The following is a 22824-nucleotide window of genomic DNA, read 5'->3' on the forward strand; positions in this document are numbered from 1 at the left end:
TTGCACTAACACAAAAATTGCAGAAGGTAACCAACAGGTGTCGCAAACGCCTCGCTATGAGGGATGCACTAGCGCAAGAGACTTGCCAATGACCGGAGAGAAGGGGATTCCGCATTTAATAATTAAAAAATGCACTACTAGGCTACGTGAAAAACAGAATCGTGTAAATTGTCCTTAAAAAATTTATTCTAAAAAACATCCGACGTGCATTTCCTCCAAGTTGCCATATCCAAATTCACAAACTGGCCATTAAAAGAAACCATTTATGTGGAATAGAAAATCTGGCACGCGAAATGTGTTTATTAAACCAAGAATATTCTGAACTGCCTCGTTCAACGAATCCATCTCCGGACATCAATGAAAGCAATGCAGTCTCTCAGTTCCGCTCAGTGTACACCGTGTAGGCTACATGAACTGGCATCAGCGGGTTTACCAGTCTCATAGATGTACAGGCAGAGGGGGGCATCCGAGTGTGCGGGCTAGAGCTGTACAGTAAACAATTCTGGAACGCTTGCAGTGATACACAGCAGAATTGCATGCTAGTGCAGACGTCGTATGCCGCATGTGCACGCCTGTCAGTGGAGCCTGGGTGCACGTAACCGTACAAGCTGGACCAGGAGGAAAACCAGCTCGAGCACTTATTTGGACTCTCCTAGAGGGCGCATGATTGCATGATGAGAGAGAAGAGAACTCCTGCTGTCATGAACGAATGTAAAACATACCACACATTTTAGGCAGACATTGGTGGATTAAAAAAAAAAAACAAGCAACTCGCCCAGTAATGGAGAACCAGACGACGATGGAGCAGCAGAGCTACGAGGACGTGCGGAAAAGCGGTTATCTCCGCAAGCAGAAATCTATGCACCGGCGCTTTTTCGTTCTCCGGGATGCCTCGGAGCAGGGCCCAGCCAGACTCGAATATTATGAAAACGAAAAGAAATTCCGAAGCAAGTCACCAGTCCCAAAGAAAGCAGTGAACCTGGACTCTTGCTTCAACATCAACAAACGGGCAGATTCAAAGAACAAGCATATGATAGTGCTGTATACCCGCGGGGAGAGCTTTGCCATAGCCGCGGACACTGAGGAGGTCCAAAACGAATGGTACCAGGCCATGCTGGATCTACAATGTAAATGTGAGCCAGAAAACTATGATTGTACCCTTGAGTAGAATTCGTAAATGACCTGTCATTCACATATGGCTGCAGCATGGACCTGTGTGTTTGTAGTTGCTTAACCTGCCCATCAACTGGCGCGTTGATGATGGGAGCCCCCTTGGCTTCAGTGGATCTATATTTGCAAAGCTGTTTGGATTCAAATGCACGTTCTACCCACCCGTCTGTTTAATGTAGCCACCACACCTGGAAATGTGGATGCACGCGGTATTAAAATGGCCAAATTGATTGCGGTTCATGATTTGTAGAGCCATTCAGTAGCCTACATTCACAAATTGACGAATTCGTAATTTGATTTTAATTAGATTGTTAATAGAAAATCGAGATGCAGAATGTTCAATATTTAAATGCTCTCTGCACTAGACAGAACTACTAGCCTATAGTGCGTAATGCACATTGTGCACAGAGTGGCGCATTGTGTAGCGGGCGCTGCTGCAACGCTCACGACTGTTTTTGTTTTTCTACACATTTGTGCATGTTGTGCGTGTAACCTACATTTCTGTCATAGCGATTCTGCCGGGGAGGGGAGCCGCGGCAGCCGTGCGTGTTTATTAGAATACGGGTCTCCTCTTGCCCCATCCCTCGTGTTTTAGTAGAATACGATCCCCCCACCCCGCCTTTTGAATGAACCGATCACCGGGTTGAACAGCAGGCCATCAACGTGATGATATGGAGACATTAGTTGCCGAGCAAGCGATTCTATAAGCCTTCCTCGGTTTGATTAGCGTCTGTAAAGGCTATAATGGATTCACTTGGCTGTAGTGTTTGTATCAAGCTACTGCACGGAGAGCATCTTTAATTTTCCTCAGTTTTCACAAGCACGCTACAAATTATGCAAGTACAACATTGGTCAGACAAACTAATAAAATCGAATGGTATGCAAACAAATCAGTTACAACCAGTTAGTTTATTATAGACTAATCAGTCAAAATTAGTCCTGACTTGATCTGATTGGTTTGGTTGGCACAGGTCTACTTTCTTGTTCTTAATTGAATGCTGTCACAAATGTAACAAATAAACGTTTGCCCTTTTAACCTACACAAAACCTAGGTGAGGATAAAATTAAATAATTTGTGGTAATAAAGTAATTTAAATAAATGTGTGTATATTTAATATAATAAATGTTTTCATGGCAGTTCTGTTAATAAGATGACATTGGGATAGAAAAGGCATATCATCATAACATTTTGCTCTAAATATGTATAACATTGTATTTGATTTTTCCAAAGTTTTAGGATGTGACCAGTAAGTGACTATAATTTTCCTCATATTAGCGTGGCTTAATAACACAAAGCTTCCTTCAACTAATGGTGTGCTGTATGAAAAAATATAAATTTTTGTGACAATCCTTATTTGAAGTTAGAAATGTAATGTTTAAATTATGTCTATAAGTAGATAGATATACACAATCAACATATAGCAAAACACACTTTACATTAAAATTCCCTCAAATAAATGCATATTTATTGAATTTTTTTTATTGTGTTTCTAATTTTTATTTTATATCTATAGGTAAGACTCCTGATGAGTGTGGCAGTGGAGGAGACTGTGGACTGCCTTCCCCTGGCCCTGCCTTTAAGGAGGTCTGGCAAGTTAAAGTCTGGCCTAAAGGTTTGGGCCAAGCCAGGAATCTAGTTGGAATCTACCGACTTTGCTTGACAGACAAAACAGTCAACTTTGTCAAACTCAACTGTGATGTTGCAGCTGTGGTCCTCCAGTTGATGAATGTGCGACGCTGTGGCCACTCAGAGAACTTCTTTTTCATTGAAGTGGGTCGTTCTGCCATGACAGGTCCTGGAGAATTCTGGATGCAAGTAGAGGATTCAGTGGTGGCGCAGAACATGCATGAGACCCTTCTTGAGGCTATGAACGCTCTGTGCGAAGAGTTCCGTCAAAGAAGCAAATCCCAGACTGTTGGTGTAAGCTGTGGAGGAGGAACTGCCTCTAACCCTATCAGTGTACCTTCTAGACGACACCACCCAAATCTGCCACCTTCACAGGTTGGCTTTTCCAGACGTGCTAGAACGGAAACCCCTGGAGTCTCCAACAGCAACACGTCTCCTACTCCACGGCACGGATTCTCTAGGTCACGAACAGCCAGCATTGGGGCATGTACAGATGATGGAGGGGGCAGAGCAACAGCACTCAGCACAAGTCCGAGTCTCAATGGTTCATCCTGCTCAACTACCCCAACCCTGAGGCCTAAACCTACACGAGCACCCACTCCAGCAAAGATCACCCTCAGCCTAGCACGATACACCCCTAACCCTGCACCTTCCCCAGCCCCCAGCCTCTCGTCCAGTTCGGGTCATGGGTCAGAGTGTGGGTTGGGTGGAGCTGCTTTTGGAACAGTGCCCATCTGCACTTATGCTCGAATTCCTCAAAGAGTGTCCATGTCAGGATCACCCAGTGATTATGGTTCATCAGATGAGTATGGCTCCAGCCCCGGAGAGCCCTCCTTGCTAGCCGCAGGACTCCCTGCTGCTCTTGTTGAAGGTGGAGCCAGTTATATCCTGATGGGTCACCGAGAAGGGTCTCACAAACGTGTTCATGGACGCAGGGTTCTTCGTCGTTCATCTAGTCGCGAGTGTAAGGCTGAGCGCAGGCTGCTCAGCAAGCGTGCTTCCCTACCCCCCACCTCTACCCAAGAGCGTTTGGTCCCACGCCGCAGGGAGGAAGAAGAAGAGGACGAAGAAGACTATGCAGGGATGTCACGCAGTGCAAGTAGAGAGTCTTTCACATCTCGCCGAGGCTCAGGGGGTTCAGCTACAACATCATTGGTGCAGGAAAACTCAGCAGATAAAGGTGTCAGTACTAAAGGGGGGCCTGAAGACTCCTCAATTGATAGTGGATACATGTCTATGCTACCAGGCGTTACAGCTCCTCCTGCTTCATTGTCACTGTCAGTTACTGGTTCAGATGTAGTGCCAAAGGGTGGAGATGAATACATGGCCATGACCCCCAACAGTAGTGTCTCACCCCCTCAGCACATCCGCCTACCCATAAATGAGGGCTACATGATGATGTCTCCTAACAGCAGCTGTTCACCAGACTTACATGGCTTAAGTGGATGCATTTGGGGCAGCAGGGGCAGCATGGAGAGTCGGGCAGGCAGCGACTACATGAACATGTCACCTATAAGTGCCAGGTCAGCTTGCAGTACTCCTCCATCACACCCAGAGCAGCAACCACTGCTGCCAAAGATGGTTTATTCCTATTTTTCACTGCCACGTTCATACAAACATACTGCCCTCTCAACCCGTTTTGAGGATGATCTGGACAGGGTTTGTATGGGTAGAGGTGAAGCAGGAGGAAAGGTTGGGCATAGTGGTTATCATTGTGGAGGGGACACACCTGTGGGCTCAGGTGGTGGTGGACAACTCTCTCTGTCCTCATCGTCCTTTTCCTCTAGTTCAGCTAGTAGTGAAAGCCTTGAGGACAGGTCATTGTCTCTGTCTGTTGGTGGAGTGGGAAGAGCAACTAGGTTGGGTGCAGGACACAGGGTAGGGGGGGCTCACCCCAAAGTTTCAGCCCAACACCATCACCAGCAGAGATGTGGGCCAGGTGTTCAGAAACAGGGTCATTTACTGTCAAGGAAGTCATCCACTTTTTATGTGGATGTGTCCAAAGCCAATACGCTGCCGAGAGTCAGAGAGACTTTGCTCCCAACTGCATCCCAGAGCCCTGGAGAGTATGTGAGCATTTTATATCAGGGTGAGCGAGGAGGACATAAGAAGGGGAGGACTACAGCTGAGCTAGGGAACTCTATGGCACAAGGACATAAAAGAGCCTTTCACCAACCACAGCCATGTCAAGGTGGATCTGCCAACCTTCCTCGGAGCTTCTCAGCACCCCTCTCCACCTCCATCTCTTTATCGTCTGAATATGTAAACATGGACTTAGGTAACTCACCTTCTTCTCTCACTACCCTCTCTTCTTTTAAACCTGCCCCAAAGGTCAGAGAGGAGATCAGCAGAGCTCCTCAAGTAGAACGAGAAGTGAAAATGGGACTCAGGAAGAGCAGTATGACAGGCTTGACATCTACAGATGTGGCTGCTGCTCCTTTTACAGACTATACTGAGATGAAATTTGGATTGGTTGCAGATACAACATCCAAGTCCCCAAAAGCTGGCCAAACATCTCTGCCATCCTCCATGGAGCAGGAGCATAACATGAATTTCCCTTCACCCAAGGCTTTTTCAAACATGGATCAGGGTGCCCGTCTAGTCAGGGCGGAATCAACAGCAAGAAGGCGGCATTGCTCAGAGACATTCATCACTCCCCCAACTCACCCACTCTCCCCCTCTGCTTCCCCTTGTCCTTTTTCTGAAACACCACATGTTGGTCCAACACGACAGCAAGGATTAGAGAGCAACCTTTGGTCTAATAATCAGCCGTCCTCTCCACAGTGTGCCAGTCCTGGAGTAGCAAATCTTCCTGCTGCTCAGGCATCTTCCTTAACCCTGGAGCAAGGCCTGAACTACATTGATTTGGACTTGGTCAGTAAGGAGAATCAAACTAGAGTGGATGGACCCTCTGGCCCTCATTCATTTTTCTCTCCTGTAGTAGGAGGGTTAACTGGGGGATTGGGTGGAGCAGGAGGAAACACCAGCTCCAGCATCAACACATATGCCAGCATTGATTTCAATAAATCAGATGAATTGAGAGTTCACCAGAGCAGCAGGAAGGACAGCAAAGGTAAAAACATTGTCCTTTTACTAAACTTTATTTACTGCATTACTGAAGCCCAATTCAGATGTTTGCTTCTCCATACTGTTAGCATTTGTCTTTTCAAAGTATTAATCTCTGGTGTTTTTCCATCCTAACCAAAAAGCCATGATGTGACTGCTGAAAATGAACAGTGGTGGCACGCTCACAAAACATTTTTTGAATCCTTATCTCCTTGAGGAAGAATTATAAAGGCTATAAAGTAACAATATCCTTGGTCAACACTATTCTTCATTCAAGACAGAATGTAGTAATTTTTTTATTTGTTATTCAGTCTATTTGTGTTGGAAATTTCAGAATATTTCCTGCTGAGGCTCACACAGTGATGGTAATGGGCTTTTCAAGGGTTATTTTGGGGCCTCACTCCTATCTTTCTTTTTGTTATAGAACAATAGTAAATATTGTATGCCTAGTTTTGTATTTGGACTGCTCTCTACCTGGTTCCATCAGGGAAGGGGAGGTTGAGTGTAAGAAGAATCTGACAACTTCTGCATTGAAGTATTTACCACAGATCAAGGTTGTTGGTTGTGAGTGTGTTTTGTTACAGTTCATGAGTGCATGGTAAGGGCAGTGTGAGTACAGACGTACAGTATGCATGTTTGTGCCTGTGATGTGTGTGAATAGAGAATATAGCATATTTGTGGCTTGTCTAAGTGTTTATAAGGGATACCTCTGAGAAGCCCTGTATCCGCATATATATTTAACTCACTGTGATTGTAGATAATTATGGCTATTTAACTTTAGTCTTGCTGAAAATGTTCCTGAATGTGGTTCTGCTTCTACTCATCTCTCTCCTCTTTTCTCTTTCTCTCTGTGTTGATTTCTCCAAAATATTTAAACACTGTGGCTCTGTGATGCATTCATCATGGATTGTTTGAGGAGCCCAGCAACACTGATTCAACCAATGGTTTTGAGGGTGAGAGATTACCTACACTACTGTGCAAAACTCTTAGGCCGTTAGTATTTTCACCAACAAAAAATGCTTTTAAGCCAGTTATTTCTGTCTTTTGCTGTAGTATGTCAGTAGAAAATATAAGTTTTATCAGTACATTTCCAAACATTAATTTTGCCATTAATTGTAATAATTCAGTGAGATTTTTGTATACACAACATGAAGAATCAGAAAAAAACTGAGATCCAGAAGACTAAATCCAGAAGAATTGTGGCAACATCTCCAAGACATTTGAAGAAACCTACCTGCAAAGCTACCTAAAAACCTATCCGCAAGTGTACTAAGGACAAAAGCTGTTTTAAATGCAAAGGGTGGTCACACCAAATGTTGATTTGATTTAGTTAGTAGAAATTAATTGATAAATAAAATCTATTTACTACATTATTTTTGAAAGCATCATCACTTTACAGTATTTTTACACAAGTGCCTTTTCACAGTACTGTAGCTTTGCAGGTAGGTTTCTTCAAGCATCTTGGAGTTGCCACAGTTCTTCTACATTTAGTCTGTCTCAGTTTCTTCTGTTTCTTCAAGTAATCCCAGACGGACTTGATAATGGTGAGATCAGATCTCTGTGTGGAGCACGGCTGTTGTCATACTCTGTGTGCATACAAAAATCTCACTGGATTATTACAATTAATGGCAAAAGGAATGTTTGGAAATGTAAACTGATAATTCCTACTGACACACTACAGCAAAAGATAGAAATAACTGGCTTAAAACTTTTTTTATTGTTGTTGTTATTGTTGGTAAAAATACTAATGGCCTAAGACTTTTGCACAGTAGTGTATTTTTCCAAAAAATAGCGATGTAGGAAGTGTTTTGTAAACAGCCATTTTATTTGCAGTTCTGTTTGGTGCTGCAGGTGCCACTGAAAGTGGTTGCTAAGTTGTGTCTGTTGTGTCTATTTTGAGTAAGAGACCCATCTTCAATAACTCACATTAGATTTGTAGAAAAAATGATTTAGCCTTGTCCAAAACTTCAAAAAAGAAAAATGTCAAGGTGTATACTTGACTTTGCAATTTACTTCAGTGCTAGGCTTGATAAACATCCTGAAAACCATCTTACTTAAACTACTTACCATCAGGGTGGAAAGTGTGCGGGGGTAGAAATTGGAAATTGTATAAGATGAATAGTATGAAAGACAAAGAAAGGTTTTTAGTGGTTGAAAGATAGATGACACCAGAAACCAAAAGAATGGACTAACAGAGAGTATGTGGTCTCTGAAAGACAGTAAGGTTGAGACTTGATAGACAGAGAAAGATTAACAGAGACAGACAAGGAGTCAGAGCGTCAATGCAGGTATTGTGTGACTCAAAGTGACGCTCTGAAGGCTTTACCTCATACAAACCCAGTCACCACAGTGGTGCTAAGAAGAGGGGAATCTGCTCCGACCCAAAGCTGTCTAGACAGGCAGGTTGCTGTTGGTCAGAAGAGCTGCAATCTAGTATAGAGGAGAATAAATTCCTTTATAGTGGACCTGAAGGAAGCCATTTACTCACACCAGCATTAATGTATGGCAGTGTATGTGTGTGTTTTGTGTATGTGCAGTGATTCATTACATTACCCAGCTAGAATTATCATCAGTTAAAAAATGGAGAAAAATCTAATTTGTCCTCAGTGTAACTCTTCTCAGTAACACACCTGTCATAGGGAAGAAGTTTAGGATCAGTATGTTTTTGTCTGCATGCATATTTGTTGTAAAAGCACAAACCTTTGCTCTCCTTTCGTAAACTGCTTTCATGTGCTGATTTTGTGTCTTATGTTTTTTTTTTTTTCTGTTATATGAATTGCTTTAGAAGGTCTTTGTAGTCTACATCTGATCCTGCAACCTTATTGGACCTGATGAAGCAAAACCTCTGAATAAAGGAACAGTGTAATTTTATTCAAAGGCCTATCTCAATACAAATAGTGCAGTGATCATCATTTTACAACATATAAATAGAAAGTTAGCTTAGAAAAGTTTTCTGTCATCTTAAAGCCTTTAACTTGCACAGGGATTTTCAAACTTAAAATTAATTTTAAATTAAATAATAAATTTAAGAGTACAGTGCTAAATAGAGAAAATAGTTTCATGGTAATAATAATGTGGCTTAAAAGGATTGTTCATCCAAAAATTTTAATTACCCCACGATTTACTCACCCTCAAGCCAACCTAGGTGTATATGACTTTCTTCTTCCAGATGAATACAATTGGAGTTATATTAAAAAAATGCCCTGGCTCTTTCTAGCTTTATAATAGTAGTGAATGGTGGCCAAGATTTTGAAGCAAAATACAGTGCATCCATCTATTATAAAAAGTGCCTCACACGGCTCCATGGATTAATAAAGGCCTTCTGAAGTGAATTGATGCATTTGTGTAAGAAAAATATCCATATTTAAAACTATAAACCGTAATCTCTAGCTTCTGCTAACTGCTGTACATGCGTACACGAGAGAGTGGCGTTCCAGCGGATAGCATAAGCTCCGGTGAGAATATGCTAGACTCGTGAGAACCAAGTTTTGTTTACAGCAAAGGAAAACCAGTCTACTCTTGGCTTATATCGAAATCCTTACGACATTTTTCTTTACAAATCCTTGTTTTGTACTTCTAATTGTGTTTTGTTTTGCTCTCTCCACTGTTCTTCTGTGTTTGCAATTTTTCGGGTATATAAAGTTTTAAATATGGATATTTTTCTTATAAAAGAAGTGTGAAGTACATTTTATGATGGATAGATGCACTTTATTGGACATATTATTCCCTTATTCCTCGGTTGGGTTCGTGTAGAGCCATTTGAAGCTGCATTGAAACTGCAATTTGGACCTTCAACCCGTTGGCCACCATTGAAGTCCATTATGTGGAGAAAAATCCTGGAATGTTTTTTCTTTGTGACTAAGAAATAAAGATATGAACATCTTGGATGACATGGAGGTGAGTAAATTATCAGGAAATTTTTATTCTGGAAATGAACTAATCTTTTAATGTTAGTGTCACTTTAAAGTCGGCATGAAACGGAAATTGCAATTGTCTTTTCTTCTCTACTGTGACGTATATCCGAGTAAAACGGCATCTGAAATGAGAGGGCGGGACTTGATTTCGTCCTTCGGGAATTGATTGGATAATTGGAAGCTGGGGTGTTGTAAACAAAATGGAGGCAGATCTAAGATGCCAGTTTGCAGTTAGTGGTGGGGGGGATTTCTCTCCACTGGATTCACAGCCAACACCCAAGCATGAATAAACGTTTTATTTATTAAGGATGACGACGACGATCAACGGCACAAAACATGCCTAAAACATGCCTCCTCCATCAGGTTAAGTCATATTCATGAAAAAAATTAGTTTGTGATGTCCTAAGAGTAATGTTGTCGTAATATCCTAATATCTTTTCAATGTTTAGGGGTAACGTACTCCCTCATGACTGGTGTCAGTGCTATAAAGCAAGGCTTCAGCTTTTCCCCCTGTCGTTTATCCCAGCGTTTACCCCTCACGTCACCAGCTCCGCCCTTGCGCCATAGCTCGTGACCGGAAGAGAATATTTTGAGGGGGAGGGGAAGTTAACGTTTTTGATTAAAGATTATGAGGGCACATGAATAAATAAAAAAAATGAAGTGCACGGATCTATTATTTATAATAAACACTACAGTATTCCATTAAAAAATAAGAATTTTCGATTTTGATTTCATGGTGACTTTAAAAGTATTTCCTAAAGAACAGAGTGAAATTTAAAGGCACAATATGTAATTTTCGCCGCTAGAGGGCGCATATTCAAAATAAACAAAGAGACAAAGGCGCAGTTTGATGATGCTGTGACTGAGTGTGGAATCATGGGAGTTGTCGTCTTCATCCCCACAGCCGATGTAATCTGACGGGACTCGGGCAGAAATCATGTTCATGGATGAGCTAATGATTTATTAAGGTAGTAGAATGAAGCAAGGTGAGGCTAGAAGCCGTCAAAGCGAAACGAGGCCGCTGAACGAGCGTGACGCATGGCTCGAAAGCAGCGGAGCTTTTATTATGCCACAGTCGACCACTTCCGCTCCTTCCGGCCGTGCGTATGTGGGGAAAAAAAGCAGCGCTGTTTTATCATACTAGATACGTTTGAAAGTTCTGTTATAATGCTACTCTGTGCGGTCGTCACCGGTCTATTAAAACGCATAACATATTAAAGCGTCTTTGGTGTTTCCATGTTTTCTACAAAACAAAATCGAGGGGTTATGACGTCATTAGCAGGCGACACAATGACACTATGGACACGGTCCGTGTCACTAGATAAAATTGCTTATTTCTCTGGATTTAAACATTCTTCGAAACATTTGGGATAATGTAAGTACACAAGTCAGCAAAATATATAACACTGTTCTAGTGGTTTTTGGATATTTTAAGAAAAAAATCTTACATATTGTGCCTTTAAGTTGTTATTTACTGAATCGCAACATCACTATTAAAGTTGATAATCACTAACAGTCTGGGATTTACTCTGAGGCTCTGGGAATTGAATGTAATGCTGTACTGTTGACTGTACAATTTGACTGTACTCTTAATATACATGCTTGACCTTTTGAAGGTTATTTTTCTGAGTTTTGAGCCTTGTTTATTCCAGTTCAAGCCTAGAACTTTCTGACATTAAAAAATATGCTTTTGTAGTGGAAGAGAAAAGATTTGATGCTTATTTTGGATGTTTGATTTGTCCTATACGTCAAAGGAAGACTCATCCGTTTCGTTTCCTTAGTGATACTAATGAGAATGTTGTTCGTTTTCTCCCCCCTGCTTGTCTGTCTTTCTCTCTCAGTCTCTGCTTGTCAGCCAGAGATTCAGCACCGTCCTCTCCAAGTCTTTGACAGTATCACACACATACATATATACATGCTTATTAGGGTCGAGGTGTAAAATCTAGACTGACAGTCACAGGCCCTCAACCAAACAACTATTTCTCCTGCAGCTCTAGTTACTACTGCCGTGTATGTTTTTTTAATTAAATAAAATGTGTTAATAATTAGTAATAATATACTATAATATATAATATACCATGGTCCTGGAGATATTTGTGTGGCCAATGGACCCTTTTCACAGACTGTGATAACATTTATTAATGTAGTAAATGTAGCAAAGTTTTATATATATTCATTTTTTAATTTTATGTACATCTATAACACTATGCTTTATGTTATATCACCTAAATTAAAACTAGTTTATATTACCTTGACATTATGATGTCAGTGTTTCTAACACAATGGCTGAGGGAGGGATGGCAAATTTCTCTCCCCTGAACACTGTAGGCAACTTCAATTTTTTTCCTCCTTTAGAAAGTCATAGAAACGCTATTGTGGATTTTTCTTTTGCTATTGAAGCAAATGGGAATGCAAATACACGCGTGTTGTAGTTTCCATTCACCACTAGAAGTTTACGCTATGACCGAAAACCCTGGAAATGTGGCCATCCTTATCAAACACCTGAACCAGCTAATAAAGGTCTTCAGGATTATTTGAAAATTACTGACAGGTTTGTAAGAGCCAGGTTGGCCCTAAACTGTGCAGGAAAGTAAGATTTTGCTTGTGTTTAACTGTCAATAAATGATCTAAATTATTAATGCTAACTCTTGTTAGGCTGCCCATAGTTCTGATCTGATCCTGTCAATTTTTATTTGTTTTTTAAATTTCTATTATGTAAATATTCTAGTAATTTTTCTAGTAAATATTGCTTAATTTTAGTGATTAAGTTGATTAAGTAATCCAGGGGTAATTTACAACATGTTTTTTGCACTTGCCTTCCATAATGGACAGTAAGCCAATACATTTTTGAATTCATCTTTGAAATCCTGAAAATAAATTTCAGTCTAGACACTCATCCGATGAGACTGTAAAAGACTGTCAGTGGAAACTGCTACCATATATGTTAAGCAAACACCATCTGCATGTGTGTGTGTGTGTGTGTGTGTGTGTATATATATATATATATATGTGTGTGTGTGTGTGTGTGTGTGTGTGTATGAGTGTATGAATATGGGTATATGTGTGTGGGTAGGTGTTTGTCTGCAGGGATAGAGATTATGGTTAACTCAAGTGGGTGTACCGAGAGCAGAGCCAATTGATCTGTCTGCTGTTAACAAACCATTCACACACACATACTGTCACACACAAACACTCACTCATGTGTATGCACTCAGAGCAGGAGTGGGTATAGGCATAGTTAGACTGATAGTTGGGATGAGAAAGAGAGAGTTGTAATGTGTGTGTTTAGACTACTGATATAGTAAGGTTGGAAGAGAGAGTGAGTGTGTGTGTTGTTGGATTCATTTCATTGCTCTAGAGAGTCTGTGGCATTTCATACAGTAAGGTGAAGGTGGCAGCTGGCCAGTTCACACACATATACAGCAAATGTGTAGGACTCTTCCAAGAAGCATGGCATGGACCCTGCCTACTACTAGTGATGTCAAGAATTATCATTTTTATTGAGCGATGAAATGGCATTGCTGATGGAGACAATGATGCCATTTTGAGCATTATTCTTTTATTCCCTTTATTTTCTGTTATTTAGAAAGTGTAATTTAGAAATGTCTTGACAGTTATTGTGTCTTTATTTCTGCCCAATGATCATGTGAATCAACATGAGTGTGAAAAATGTTTTTGAAGTCGCTTATGCTCAACGGCTGCATTTATTGGATCAAAATTACAGTAAAAACAGTAATATTGAATATTCCTGCAAAGCTGCAGTCTTCAGTGTCACATGATCCTTCATTCTAATATGCTGATTTGGTGCTCAAGTAACATTTCTTCTTATTATCAATGTTAAAAACAATTGTTTTGTTTTTTTGCGGAAAAAGTCATATTTTGGGGAGGATTCATTTATGAATAGAAAGTTCAAAAGAATGTTTATTTCAAATAGAAATCTTTTTTAACATTATAACATTAAATGTCTTTACTGTCACCTTTGATCAGTTTAATGCATTTCCAAAAAATCTTACTGACCCCAAACTTTTGAATGGTAGTGAACAATATAGGCATCTTAAATGTGCTGTAAACACTAAACACCATTCTAGATATTCAAATCTAGCCTTAATATTATTGGCTGATACACTCACACACTCAAAGGCCTGTTTTCTCTCTCTTGGCCTTTCACATTTATGTCACACTCTGCTTGGCAAGTCCTCTTCCACAGATCCATACAACATTCTCAATCACAATTTTTCCTTACACACACACAAAGTACATAAACAGACCCAAACACATGCAAACCATTCTCTACGTGTCCACTAGCACATGCAGACACACACATCTGTCCTAGCCTGTGTCTTTGAGCTTGTCTCACACATGTCTGTTCTCTATATTTGGCAATGACAGTGTTTGTCTGTTAGAGAGAAGAGGAGGGAGCCACCAATTCAGGATGGAGAAACAACGTTGTGATCCAGATTATAGTAAAATGATCTAGCAGTTTACTATAGTCAAATGGATGTGTTGTCTTTTACTCAAGACATTTCACTCTTCCAAGTTGTTTTCATGAGGCAGGGGGAGTCACACTGTGTGCATGTTTGCATGTACACATATGCTCTATTCACTCTGTACTGTAGCAAATTAGTGGTGGAATATTCTCATAGGCGCCATTTGTGTGTCCCAATGACGTACTACTGCTTCCTATGATTTACAGGATATTGAACTTAGTTGAACTCACATTATTTGTTGTATGACTCTTTTAAATGTTTGTCCGTCTTCAGAATATCAGCCAACATTCACATCCCTGTTACCATGCCCTGTTACAATCGCCAAATGTTAGGGTTGTGAATGTTTAGCTTGACTGTGATTTAGCAAATCAGTTTTGTTTTTAATTAAATGCATTCTATAAATTCATAATGATTCAATTCGATTGGACAGCGGCTAGATTCTGTAACTTTTAAGATTTGATTAATTTGAATCTTCCTATTAGACGTGCACCAAAAGAAACTGTAAAGGAAAAGCATTGTCTATATTTCTGGAATTACCTAAAATTCAATTGTTAATAATTAGAGGTAGTATTGGGGTGGTGGAGAGATGCTAGAAGCATTGTCACTTGAAGCAAGGTAAGCATTTTTATATAGGCCTATATATGCTCATTTTTATCATGCTCCTCTAAACCTTTAATTAAACCTTCACCGGGTTGAAATAATAAGTACCGATAAATGTTTGTAAGTAACCATACATTTAGGATTGAGGTAATAATTTAAGAATCGGCCTTTGAAAAATCCATGCCTTTTTACCACTAATCCACATTTTATTGGGGGGTATACAGTCTATCCCAGGGTTGCCAGGTTTTCACAACAAAACCCACCCAATTACTCAAAACTATCCCAATCATGTTCCGGGGGGTAAAATACAAGTTTTTTGGCAGGGTTACCCTGGTAAAATTCGCATTCCATGGGCTAAAAATATCACATTATTGGGGTTGCTTCAACCAGCGGACATGAAAAACAACCCGCGGCAACCGTGTTAAAGTAGCCTAATTCCGCGGGAAAACCACGGACTTGGCAACACTGCTCAGTAGATCAGCATGGTCTCCACACCTACCTAAAACGCCTCGTTCTAACACGCCCCCACATGTCTATGTCACGATGTGGGAAGATTTGCATAACACCGCCCAAATGTTCACGCAAAGAAAGAAGGCGTAACTTTTATTAAAGGTGTCCAGCCCGGGGTGGTCACATGTGGTTGCCGCAAGCAACCCGGCCACTCCTTCGTCGAATCCGCCGGCCTCCGCTCACTCTAGGCCGCCATGTGTGACGCTGTGTTTCATTGTGAAAGCGAAACTACTTTGTTGGCCTTCCAAAAGAAGACACGACTAGAAATCAGTGGTTAAGTTGTATTTACAACACTGTTCCAGAACAGTTCAAACCAAATATTCAGATGTGTGCAGCACATTTTATGGAGGACTGTTTACTGATCCTGGTAGAGTAGACTACAATGCTGGCTGTTCTGACTCACAGACTGTAAGTACGTTTTCATATTTAAAGAATTTGCCACTGACGATTCAAATGCAAGTTTTGAGCAGTGTAGTGTAGCACTTGTTGTTTGTCATTTCTCCGATCACAAATGCAGACATGGTTTTATGTTTACGCGGTGCGATGCAACCGGGACACACCAATCAGATGGTGTTCATCGCTCCGGCCGGGACACTGCATCACAGTATGGTAAGCGACGTAACATTTCCGTCACACGCTTGAGGTATTCGGCCAATCATAACGCTCTGGATAGCTGGCCAATCACAGCACACCTCGCTTTTCAGACCGATGAGCTTTGTAAAAATCAATGCGTTTCAGAAAGGCGGGGCATAGAGGAGAAACAATAATGTACAGTATGTGGAAAATAATGTGTTTTTTAACCTTAAACCGCATAAACACATTTCATTACACCAAATACACAAAATAATATTATTTTTAGCAACATCATATGACCCCTTTAAAAGAATGCAAACTTTAATTCTACAGGATTGCAGCATTGCAGTAAAGTGAAGCATATTTTTACATTTTGCATGTGTTATGTGTAGAAGTATGGTGAGCGTGACATCATATTACGACTGCAGTGTCTATAGAAATTTCACATGCTCAAAGTCTAGTGTGACCGCGGCTTTAGACAGGGTGGAATCGTTGTTGTGTGTATGAGCTTACTCCGACTTTCACAGGGAGGAAGGTTTGCAGGGTGTGTGGGCACACTCACTTTTACACAGGGAGGAATGTTTGTAGCTACATCTTTGACTGTGAACCTCTCTGGCCTTTTTGTGCATATAGACTGATGTGCGCGTGTGTATGTGTGTGGGCATTGGGAATATGATATCAGATTTGTGTAAATCCACGTTTAGCAATACTGGCAGTAAAAAGGGCAGAAATAGAGTATTTTGATGTTTCTTAAACATGTCTAACAGTGAAAGTGCAGTGACGAAAAAAAGATGAGAAATTGAGAACTCCAGGTAAAAAAAAAAAGTGGAAATCCCATGGGACCTGTACATTGATGCCTTTATACAAAGAGTAGAAGAAAAATACACCGAAAGAAAGACTCTCAAGTAAACAGAATAAAAAAATCAAAGTGATGATCAGTTTCTAGTTACACTATTATCATTACTGTCTATTCAGTTTCCTTTTTGATATTTTTCAAGTGTGTGGTTCTCTGCTTGAATGTGTGTGTGTGTGTTTGTGCGTATCTGAATCTTTTCCCACTGTCTCCTGTCTCTAGACTAAACTGAAAGTGGTTTGGTGCCTCTTTGACTATGTTATCCTCTGGTATGCTGTTTGTTTTAACATTGAGACTAAGAGTATGAGACTGCGTAGGTAATGGCATACAGTAGACTGGCACCAATGTCCTCTAATGACCTCACATCTGAAGGCAGCACTCTGATAACACATAATTTTGTGTTTGCTGCCTTGAGATTGTAAACAGTCAGAATTCAGAATAAAAAAGCAAAACATAAACCCAATTTTTATGGCAAAAATTTATCTCTGAAAAAATTAGCACAACAAATTTTCTGGCCAAATTTGCTGATTCAAAAGTACTGGAAAGAATGCATTTTGAGATTTTTTTAATGTTTTTGAAGTCTCTTATGCTCAATGCTGCATTTTTTTTAAATTTAAAAATACAATAAAAAGGGAAATATTGTGAAATATTATTACAATTTAAAATATCTTGTCTATTTTAATACACCTGCATTTTAAATAAAATTAAACTTATTCCTGTGATGTCAAAGCTGAATTTTCAGTAGCCAATACTCCAGTCTTCAATGTCACATGATCCTCAAGAAACATTCCTTATTATTATCATGAATTATTTATTATTATTATTATTTTATTTGAAAAAATTACTTACCCGATTAACTTTTGAACGTTAGTGTATATAATTATTTATTTTAATTCATTTATTTTACTGCTCACCTGCAATAGACATTAGATTTGTATATTTTGTCCTTAACAAATAAGTACTTTTGAATTTTTTAAAAATACTTTTAAGATGCCTAATCGAGTGTCTCTGTCTGTTTTTCTTTTTGCAGATTGTTAATGTGCTCTTGCATTCGGACCAGTCAGCACCTGTCCTTCCTGCGTGAGTGTGTTTGTCTGTGTGTGCACCTGATGTGTCCTGAAAAATGGTGCGATCCCCCACATCCCTCAGCAGTGGACATGCAACTGCCCTTGCCTCATAAAAACATTTACTCTCATTGGTTGCCATTGGTTCGATCAAAATAAAATTTGTGCCAAAAGACTATCGGTCATTTCCGTCAGACATCACTGAGATGGACATGTCCTTCAGCTGCTTATGAAGGGCCACTGCGACTCTGACTGCCAACCAGGAGCCAATGATATTCCTTTTTTCCTCTACCACATACTTTCAATTATTGTAAGAGAGATGTTAAATAGTATAATGATAGATCAAAAATATATAGCAGACATAATATTACTGAGAATATATCTATCTATATATAAATACAACTTTTTTTAGAAAAGTGCCTCATTTTTGATTGTAGCCATTTTTACACATGCATGTCTCAATGTGCTCTGTAAAAAATGCTTTAGTTTTTTGTTGTTGTTTTGCTTTCCCATTCCTTTGTGTTCGCTATGCTGAACAAAGTCGAAAGACAGATACAGTGGGGCAAAAAAGTATTTAGTCAGCCACCAATTGTGCAAGTTCTCCCACTTAAAAAGATGAGAGAGGCCTGTAATTTTCATCATAGGTATACCTCAACTATGAGAGACAAAATGAGAAAAAAAAATCCAGAAAATCACATTGTAGGATTGTTAAAGAATTAATTGGTAAATTCCTCGGTAAAATAAGTATTTGGTCACCTACAAACAAGCAAGATTTCTGGCTCTCACAGACCTGTAACTTCTTCTTTAAGAGGCTCCCCTGTCCTCCCCTCGTTACCTGTATTAATGGCATCTGTTTGAACTCATTATCAGTATAAAAGACACCTGTCCAAAACCTCAAACAGTCACACTCCAAACTCCACCATGGCCAAGACCAAAAAAGTGAAGTGAAGAAAAACTATTGGATAGATAGAAGAGCTTTGTTTGCTATGGTTTATATAATCAGATTGCCTTACTGTGCTGTATTTGTGTGTGTGTGTGTGTGTGTGTGTGTGTGTGTGTGTGTAATCAGTTGTCTAAGCCTCAGCCATGTTGTGCCTCAGTTCGATCTGGACACACACACAGTAAGATCAAAACTGATTGCATATACCATACTGCTGTGTGATTAAATCTTTATTGAATGCATCTACTCCTCAACACAGATAAACACTTAAACACAATATTATCCACTCTTTCTTATATTAATCTGAGCATAGTGGCATCAGATGGCTATGAGCACAAAATCAGATGACTAATAGGTGTCTGATCAATATAATGGAAACTGCTTGTGTGTGTGTGTGTGTGTGTCCATGGCCTATTGTCTTTAGTCATATAACCAGGGTAGTGTTTTAATGTAGTGCTTCCCATCCCCAGGTTATTTTGGTCACACACTCGCATTCAGATTTAAAACTGTGCCTCCCTCAAATGCAGCTCTGTTATCACAGACTCAACTGCTATATGAATTTAACACATACACTTAGCCAAACGCAGATATCCAAATTTCTCCATCAGACTTGTTGATGACATTCTGACTGGTTTTTACACTCATGCAACTTACTTTTTACACACACACATGCTTAACTCAACCTGTAATAGAGAATGTGCTCCAGTTTCCTCTGCTTTCGCTTATTTTGTTCAGTATTGCAATTACCAAATGAGAGTTACAAGGGAACAGGGTCTTTTTTGCCATCTGGGCTGTGGTGCCTGTCTTTGCTGAAATGTAGCATGTTGTTATTTTTTATTGATTTGTATATATATATATTTTTATTTTTTTATTTTTTTTCTCCAAACACCTGTTTTGACTTTTACGATTCATTTTGTTGGCTTCTGCAATTTTCTAATTAATCTAGATTTTATTTTGTGTAGTGTATGTAACTTGCAAAAACAAAATGATCCTGTTTTAGTGCCAAATTCCTAACTCACACACTACCATCGATCATGCACTGAGGAAAATGAGTGATCTCATAAACTGAAAGATTTGTATATATATATATATATTTATTTTTAATTTTTTTTTCTCCAAACACCTGTTTTGACTTTTACGATTCATTTTGTTGGCTTCTGCAATTTTCTAATTAATCTAGATTTTATTTTGTGTAGTGTATGTAACTTGCAAAAACAAAATGATCCTGTTTTAGTGCCAAATTCCTAACTCACACACTACCATCGATCATGCACTGAGGAAAATGAGTGATCTCATAAACTGAAACATGCTTTTTAATACCAGATTTTTAGTAACCAATATTTTCCTCGTTTGCCTACACAATCTGTGTATTTTCTATCACCTATTTTGCCAATGTATTCTCAATATCTCACATAGTACAACAGCTGCCTTCAGTTACCAGGAATCAACATGAAGCCTTATAGTGCTTATATGAATGCCTTTTCTATCATGTAAAAATAAGAGTCTCCTTAGGTTATACATATTATATACAGGTTCATTATACATATACAACGTGACATTCAATGCATCGTTTCTAAGTGTTTAATAGAGGTGACATTTGCTTACAGTATTTATACTCATCATCCACATCACTTATTAGTGGTTGTTAGTGATTACAGATGACATGCATACCTCCCACCAAAACGTTCACATGCTTCATAATCTGTACTAGGGATTAAATCTAACAGAACAACAACAGGTGGTGAATATAATGTGGAGTGGGCTTAATAAAGTCCCCTTCCGAGTTTTAACCTCTGTGTTTACTTCTCATTCTGAGCAAGACATATGCCTTTTTTAATCCACCTCATAGGTAGACCATTACAAAAACAAAGAAACCATCAAATCATGTTTGTGTGTGTGTGTTTCTGTTTGACCAGTCCAACTGCAAAGCATTTTTGGCTATTCTGTTTTACTCCATGTCTTTTCTTTTCTATATTTTGATTGCCTTATTGTCTATATTAGCTCTTATTTAATACATGGCAGCTGTAAAACATGCTTTTTATTCTAGAACAGTGGAAATAATGTTTGAAGATTCTGCATTCTAGCAGTGGGATTTTTCTTTCTTCAGAATGACAGTTCTATTGGGTCTGGTTTTGTGTATAAAATTGTATGTCCCCAGACTTTCTTTCCAGAAAACATTAACATGGTATTAAGTGATGTAGAAATACAGCCAAGGTCATATGTATACTGTAGGTATGGACTATGTATAGTCCAGAAAAAAGATACTAAAAAAGAAAAGTAATCCTTTATTGTATTTAAGTACCTGCAATTGTTGGGGAAAAGGGTCTGATATGCACAATCAGGGGTCTGTGTAAAGTTGCAAAGTTGATCTGTTCTTCTGTATATCTAATTCTATGAAACATTCATTTACAATTGTGTATAAAGGGGTTTCATTTAGAGAGTGAATAGGCTGTGGGCTACTGTACAGTTCTGTGAGTAAGGGGAAATACTGGGCTCGGGTGGGCAATGGGAGACTGTATGGTATGGATATAGTAGAAATGTTTGTTGAATTCAGAAATTCCTCAATGATTATTGCCTGTGATTAAGACAATGTCACTCCAATTTATGAAAAAAAAGATGAAAAAAGAATGAGAGAACCGAAATAATTGTCCTGTGTCTTTTTTTAACATAGCCGTCCATGTTGGAAAGGTGTGTGTGTGACTGAAGTCTAGACAGACAGCCGCCTCTGAAATGACTTCCGAGGAAAAACCAGCTGCTAAGCCGCATGATCATAACAGCCACGAGTGTGAAGGTGAACGCGTGTGCCGACGTACAGTCTGGTCCCCATTTCCGAGACTCTGAGGCGGCCATTACCCCTTGAAAAACACAACATCACATCCCTCGCAAAGGAAGACAGGAACGTTTACAAACGTTCAGTGTGTCTGTGTGCCAATGTTAGGCCTCTGAGGACACCGTGTGGTTAGTGTGTGGTAAAACATCAACAGCAGCTGCTGTTTTTGAGCAGTGCACAGAAATCACTGTTCACTTCTTTTCCTTTTCTTTTCAGTAGTTAACATTTTGTCTAACATCTCCTGTTGTGTTCCACGAAGAAAGTATGTCATACAGGTTTGAAAACATAAGCAAACCTGAATATAAAACAGTTGCATACAGGGCCGTTTCTAGGCATAGGCGAGCTAGGCGCACGTACTGGCACTTTTAGTAGTGTTGTCATACAGAGTGGCACGGTCACCCTGAAATATGACTGGCGCCCCCACTGGATCCCCCAACATTATTGGGCTAGAGTACTGTCAATCTGACTATACATATATAAAGGTGTGCGTTTTTTGCGCCAATGCATTGTTAAAGGATCAGCGTGTCATGTAATATTCCATTATAAACTTTAACATCCAATTAAAAAATATTTGTATAGTAAAATTTGCTAATTCACGAGATCAACACATCCTTTATTAGACCGCTTTGTCGAGTTAAATGCCTCCTTACGGAGGTGTCGAAATGCTGAATCAATTCATTCACTTCCAACAGGCTTAATGGGAGCAGCGTCGTAGAGGGCAGAGCATCACGTTATTTAAAGGGGACGTTAACGAGTAGCAAATGATTAAGTAGCTGCATTGGTTACTTTTATGCCACTGAGAAAACTTTTATATGTAGTTTGGGGTAACAAAGGGGTTTTATAGGTTTGACTGAAATAATAATGCAATAACTGACACTTTAAATCAATGTTTCAAGAAACAACAAGGCAATAGGGATTTCGCCTAGGGTGTCAAATTGGCTAGAAACGGCCCTGATTGCATATATACTCAAAAGCTGACAGTGACTATTTTTTCTCTCTCTGTAGGTAGCAAGTCAACCATTTTAATGGTGCTTCATCACACATTTGACCCTGAGCGCATTGTGCCAGACAGCAGTAAATTTGTGGACAGGGAGAATACACTTAATGTTCTACTTACAGGACTTTTGGACACTTAGCAGCAGAGGTGTCAAGTAACGAAGTACAAATACTTCGTTACCTTACTTAAGTAG

At 39.6% G+C, this 22824-nt stretch overlaps 1 protein-coding gene across 1 annotated transcript; it reads left to right on the forward strand.

Moving 5' to 3' along the window:
- Positions 1-644: 644 nt before the first annotated feature.
- Positions 645-18184, forward strand: LOC107596113 (insulin receptor substrate 1-B-like). Its single transcript, XM_016286736.1, has 3 exons — positions 645-1133; positions 2685-5870; positions 17831-18184. Exons 1-3 carry the CDS (start codon positions 782-784, stop codon positions 17836-17838), a joined length of 3546 nt encoding a protein of 1181 aa, XP_016142222.1. The 5' UTR covers positions 645-781; the 3' UTR covers positions 17839-18184.
- Positions 18185-22824: the final 4640 nt, after the last annotated feature.

This window comes from Sinocyclocheilus grahami, unplaced genomic scaffold, assembly GCF_001515645.1.
Source record: "Sinocyclocheilus grahami isolate Dianchi unplaced genomic scaffold, SAMN03320097.WGS_v1.1 scaffold215.1, whole genome shotgun sequence".
Lineage (NCBI taxonomy): Eukaryota > Metazoa > Chordata > Actinopteri > Cypriniformes > Cyprinidae > Sinocyclocheilus > Sinocyclocheilus grahami.

What these genes read in the sequence shown, in the direction of transcription:
- LOC107596113 (XM_016286736.1), top strand. Translation starts at nt 782, where the DNA reads ATGGAGAACCAGACGACGATGGAGCAGCAGAGCTACGAGGACGTGCGG. An exon ending in GCTGGATCTACAATGTAAAT is followed by an intron (nt 1,134 to 2,684) that starts GTGAGCCAGAAA and finishes TTATATCTATAG; the next exon opens with GTAAGACTCCTGATGAGTGT.